This window comes from Echinops telfairi, unplaced genomic scaffold (genome assembly GCF_000313985.2).
Source record: "Echinops telfairi isolate 266 unplaced genomic scaffold, ASM31398v2 ScPeMD7_7412;HRSCAF=8450, whole genome shotgun sequence".
In the NCBI taxonomy this organism is placed as follows: domain Eukaryota; kingdom Metazoa; phylum Chordata; class Mammalia; order Afrosoricida; family Tenrecidae; genus Echinops; species Echinops telfairi.
Genome location: NW_022111312.1, coordinates 17,171,445 through 17,177,444, shown reverse-complemented (window position 1 = coordinate 17,177,444; position 6,000 = coordinate 17,171,445). Strand labels below are relative to the sequence as shown.

General features: G+C 59.3%; 1 protein-coding gene across 1 annotated transcript in view; it reads left to right on the top strand.

Moving 5' to 3' along the window:
• Nucleotides 1–204: 204 nt before the first annotated feature.
• TMEM132D (transmembrane protein 132D) overlaps nt 205–6,000 on the top strand; it is a 282,917-nt gene continuing 277,121 nt past the window's right edge. Inside the window, exons 1-2 of the mRNA XM_030887438.2 lie at nt 205–250; nt 576–1,464. Of these exons, the coding sequence (XP_030743298.1) occupies nt 205–250; nt 576–1,464 (935 nt within the window). The remainder of the gene's footprint in view (nt 251–575; nt 1,465–6,000) is intronic.

The window sequence follows — 6,000 nt, the reverse complement described above, 5'->3', positions numbered from 1 at the left end:
ATAACGAAAGTACCGCTTATGTTCCTTATGGGATTCGGCAGTTGCCGGCAGGGAAGCAGGGGCGCTTGTGCTGACGTATGCTCAGCCTGGCGGCTTCAAGGACCCCAACCAAACCTGCTGCTGTGGGATGGACGGGTTTCCAGAGCAGCGACCCCGCAGGATAGGGGAGAGCCACCCCTGGGGGCTTCCCAGGCTGGAGGCTTCATGGGGGGCCCATCCCCAGCCCTCCCCGTACTGCCTCCACTCCTCAGTGCTGCTGGCTGCCTTCAAGCCCTGCCCTTCCAGGGAACGGCCGCGCTTTGCTCAGCACGCTGTTAATCATGAAGTGAGTGGGTGAACCAGAGGCCCTTTTACAAAGGGCGATGGTGTGAAGGGGTCTGACTATGGCCTGGGGGTCCGTGTCTCAAATGTCTGCCCTCTAATGTCTGGCCTGTGGTGCCCCAGAGCTGAGGGGTCCCAGAGGGGGTCTTGGTGTGACAGGGGATGAGGTCTTCATAGCTCAGGGTCCGGGGTGGTGGGGGCAGGAGGAGGGTTGTCACATGCCTCTAACCCCTGCCCTCTGTCTCCCCCTGCAGTGGCCCAGAGCCGAGGGGCCCTGGAGAGCGTCCAGCGGTTCTCCCTGCTGCCCACCTACCTCCCGGTGACGTACCGCATGCACGAGGCCGACGTGGTCTTCTTCCTGAAGGAGGCCAACCAGGACATCATGAGGAACTCCAGCCTGCAGTCCCGCGTGGAGTCCTTCCTGGTGTACCGGGCCCGGCAGCCGCCTGTGCTCAGCGCCAGCTACGGGCCCTTCTCCACGCGGCAGCCCGTGCCCCGGGACCTCCTGCAGTCCCCCAGCCCCTGCGGGCTCGCCAGCCAGTGTCCGCTCAGCTGGAAGCTGAAGCCTCACATCCTGCAGGACAGGGTCTACCCGAGCCGGCCCCGAGTGCAGGTCCTGTTCTACGTGGTGGGCCGGGACTGGGACGCCCAGGACCCCCCTGAGCCGCTGCCCTGCCTGCGCGTGTTCGCCTTCCGGGAGACCCGAGAGGTCAGGGGTGGCTGCCAGCTGAGAGGTCCGCTCGGGCTGTGTGTGGCCGAGCTGGAGCTGCTGCCCGCCTGGTTTAGCGCCCCCACGGTGGTGGCTGGCAGGAAGAAGGTGGCCGAGCGACTGGAGGGGACCCCTGTGGAGCTGTACTACGTCGTCCAGCCCGGGGACGCTCATGGAGACTGTGCCAAGGGCTCGCCACGGGCCGGGGGCAGTCCCCGCACAGGCCGGGGAGATGCGGACGACCCGGCACCCCCCCTGCAGAGGATCGGGAGCGTGTTCCTGTGTCAAGCCCATGGCCCCCCTGCCCTCCGAGAGCTGCGCCTGGACCACAACGTGGCCGTCCACTACCTGCCTCAGACCGTCCGGCCTGGCCACCTGCTCACCTTCCCCGTCTCGGTGTCCAGGAACTCCACCGAAGACCAGTTCACCCTGAGGTGAGTGCGGGCGCTCGGGCCGGGGCGGGCGCGTGGGGGAGACCACTCCACAGACACACCTGGCTTCTCCGCCCTGGTGTTTCACCTCCCAGGACCACCAGTGGCGTGACTGTGAGAACATCATTGCTAGCAGGTTTCTGGTCGTCGCAGGACAGTAAGGGAGCGCTGCAAGCCCCCTTTGGCCTAGTCGGGGGTCACCTGGAGTGTCAGGCACTCCAGCTAGGGTAGCCAACATGTGCCCAGGGCCTTACCTGGAGCTGTCGCAGACTCTGTGGCCCCGGATTCCGTGCTCCCGTGGCCAGCCTAGAGGAATGAGTGCCTCCTGCTTGCTCTGAGGCTCCGGTACACAGAGGAGCAAGGTTGCCACTATATTGCAGGCTATGAAGGTGAGGGCACATGATGAAAGGTTGGAGGTTTTGTGCACGGTGTGTGGCCCAGGGGCATGCAGTGGGCCCAGGCTGTTGGGAAAACAGCTCCCATATGCCTGCCGGGCACAGGGGGTGGTGCAGGGGGCACCGATCATCCATTTGTAGAACAGGCAGCACCCGCAGAGTGCCAGGAAGGGGGTAGAGGTTGTCGCAGAGCTGCAGGGAGGCTGCAGGTGAGACTGTCAGTGTCCGGAGGGTCAGGAACACAGGTAGGTAACTCAGCACTGAGTCCAGATGCCAGTCCTTAGTCTGACACACTCCAGCCTCCCCCCACCCCCCTGCCGGCCCCCAGTCTCCAAAACAAGAGAGCATTTGGTGCAGGGTGGGGTGGGGGGGGGCACCCTATGGACCTGGTGGGCAAGAACCCCCAAAGACGACCCGTTTAGGATGCTGGGAGCGGTTGGAAAAACCCCAGTGCCTTTGTGGCTTGAATTACAATAGATGAGCCCGCAGCTGTGGTCCAATTGGTTTGTGTATTTACTTCTTTATGTGTTCGGTTTGTGTGTTATGAACGCAGGCAAGTTTGATTTTAACAAGTGTTGATTGGGTTTCCCCGAAGGTTACAACTTAACCCAGTGGGTTGAGCTGAGGGGCAATGCAATAAGATTTGTGCTGTGACCCCGGAAATAGGTAGTGCCCCTGCTTGCTTGTAAAACTCACTTCAGATGTGGCTGTACACGGAACCCACCGGGTCTTGAGACAACCTCCATCTGGACTTGAGGTTTGTTCTCGCTCTCTCTCTCTCTCTCTCTAAGGCTTCCCTCGGCATCTGTGGCAGCTTGGCCCCTCCATCCTCTCAGCTTGCCGATCTGCTTGTGAAAATATTCTTGCTCCTTGATGTTTCCCTGCTGTCTCCAGACAGCCAGGGGCTGCCTTTCGATGTTGTTTTGGGGTGCTGTTGTTAAGGGTGGGCTCAGTCTAAGACATCGACCACCACACGTCTGCCAGTGGGCCTTGTCGCTCCTGTCCCGGGAGACCCGGGGTCAGAAAGCTCCACCTTCCCGGTTGTGCCCAATGGGTGGGGCAGGTGCATAGAGTTCTGGGCCGGGTTCTGGGCAGGCACCAGCCTTGGTCTGGACTTTTGGAGCTCAAGGGAACAGCCACAGGGCCTCAGGGCACACAGTACCACCTGGTCAGCCTCCCGTCCTCCCTGGATGCCATCTGGTCCAGCAGGTACAGGGGAGAAGCAGGGCTTGGCCTCAGGTGACTGTAGGTTCCAGGTCACGGCCGGCCAGCACTTCCCGTAGCATTGCTGGTAGCATTCAGTGGTTGGACTGCCGGAAGTTTCACCCATACCACTTCACACGCTGACACCCTCCAGGGTGGACTGTCGCCTGGCCCTGCAGCCCTGGGTACCCAGCACCCTTGGGCCATTGCTGGTGTATCTGGGGCTCAGAATTTCCCATAAGGTTTTGCATCCCACGGAACGCCACCCCAGGACACACGCTCTTCCCCCTGAGCTTATGGGAGCTGATCCCACAGAAGGGCACCCGCTGGCAGCAAACTCAGAAACAGACACAGGAAGCTTCCAGGCTGAGCCAGAGATGGGGGGGGGGGGCTTTGGAGGTACCTGACGTGACCTTTCTCACGGCCCATCAGTTAGCAAGGGGTGATGTCAGCAGCCTTCCTGGGGGTAGGGGGTGTGTGTGGAGAGTCAATTCCAGGGCTAACCGGGGAGACACTGCAGGTCCAGGGCCAACCACCCCCAGAAATCGGAGTACACAGTAGACACGCCATCTCGCTTTGTGGCTCCTGGTGCACAGAAGGAGCCGTGGTGGTGGAGTGGTTACACAGGGGCTGCTAACTGCAAGTCCAGTAGTTCAAAACCATCAGCCGCCCTGCAGGAGAAATGCAGGGCTTTCTGCTCCCGTAAATGGTCACAGTCTCCGAGACCCACCGGGGTAGCTCTACCGCATCGCCGCGAGGGCAGTGAGCTTGTTTGGGGGTTTTGATGCACTGAGGAGGGACGACGGTGACTCTGGCCTGCGGTCTGTGATGTGTGCACAGCATGATGGGAAAGTCAGAGACGCCGAGATTGGCCAGCGTGTGGCACAGAGACACACGCCGCCCAGGAGACTTGCCACCAACCGGCCGTTGGCAAAGCAGGCGAGGGCAGCGAAGCACAGGGGAGTGACCAGGAGGACAGAGGATGTGCCTCTTACTGCCCCCTGAGAGGACAGGCCACCTGGCTCGATGGCCCGACTCTCAGCTGTGTAGGCTGGGGCTTTATGCTCTGTGACTATGCATGTGTGATGTTTGTGCGCAATGTATATGTGCTATGTATGTTATGTGTGTCTGTGTCCTGTGTGTGTATATGTGTTGTGTGTCTGCATGTGTTGTGTGTGCTGCGTGTGTCTGTGTCCTGTGTGTATATGTGTTGTGTGTGGGCATATGTTGTGTGTGCTGTGTGTGTTGTGTGTGCTTCATGTCTGTGTCCTGTGTGTATATGTGTTGTGTGGGGGCATATGTGTTATATGAGCTGCGTGTGTCTGTGTCCTGTGTGTATAAATGTTGTGTGGGGGCATGTGTCCTGTGTATATGTGTTGTGGGGACATATGTGTTGTGTGTGCTATGTGTGTCTGTGTCCTGTGCGTATGTGTGTTGTGTGTGCGATGGAAACTTTGAGATCCAGAAACCCCGGGTGGGCTGTGTGCCCCGCCCTGCACTCTGTGGCTCCCGTGGCTGTTTCCCTCTGACGAGGACAAGCTTTCCTTCCGTGCACATCTAAGAGTCCTTCCTCATTTCAGCACCAGTGCACCAGGGAAGCACAGGGCTCATGTGCCCTCCCTCTCTCCCCCTTCCATGTCCCTTCCCCTCACCCACAGAGACCCAAGTTCAGAAGCAGCTGGAGGCCCCCACCCCAGCACCGAGTCGGGTCCGAGACTTGAACTTGTGTTGGCCTCCCCTGCGACCCTCTCTCCATCCTTTTCCCAGAGTCTGCATCAGAGGACATCCTGGCCTCAGCTCTAACAGCAGGACGGGGCCACAGACCAACCTCCAGGCAGCTTGGCCAGGAGGACAGGCAGGTGTGGGGGAGCTGAGCACAAAACTCAGCCAGCCCAGCCCAAAGCTTCCCCACAGCGTATGGGAGGCAGCCCCGTGCTCACAGACAGAAGAAGAAACAGGCTGATGTGCAAAGATAAGGCCCCCACCAGGTGACATGCGCAGGGACCTGGCAGGCACAGGGTTCCCAACGCTGTGGTCAGAGTGAGGAACGGGTGGCACATGTGGGCCATGCTTTGGGCTGCTAACCTCATGGTGGGCAGTTCAAACCCACCCCCTGTTCTGAGGGCGAAAGATGAGTCTGTCTGCTCCGACGACCATTCAGGTGAAGGACAGATGACGGGCGTGGGGGGCTTATTTCAGTGCCCTCGTTTATCTGCCTCCACGAGACACCAGCTCTGTGTGCAAGAGAACCTGACCAGTTTGATTTCTCCCTGTGGGTTCAGAGGGGCTCACTGTGGGTTTTGCGCCCACTCCCCGCACCGCTTAAATCTCGCCCCCGTTTCAGGCTCCTCTTCTTAAAAGTGGCCTTTGGGAGGGAGCAAAGATGTTTGTTTGAATAAAAGTTCAATTTGCAAGTCTTTATTTCATGGATCTTGCTCTGGGGTGCTTCCAAAGATGCCACCTCACCAAGGACAGGGGAGCAGGCAGCCCCCGAGTGTCCCTCTGGGCCTGGTGTGAGGTCAGATTGTCCGGGTAGCTCTCTGACCTATTTTGGTGCCATTTCTGAGCACGGTGTGTGTGTGCTTGGGTCTAGCTTTTCCTCCGAACCACCTGTCTGTGTGTGCTGTGGGCTGCTCTCCCCACTCCACTGGTCAGCTCTCAGCCGGCCCCCCGAATCGAGTCTCAGCTACCGTAGTTTCTGGGCATCCTTGAGACTGACAACGATAATCTTCCTCATTGCGTTCTCATCTACAGTTGCGGGGACCTTGCCTTCCCACATACAAACCTGAATAATTAGTCCTGGGTGGTGAAATACCTCGCCTGGATCTGGGCTTGGAATAGGTTGCATTTGGTGGGTGATACTTCAAGGTCCGTGGTTCGAACCCACCATCTGCTCCTCAGGAGGAAGATGAGGCTGTCTGATCTCGCAAAGAATCACAGC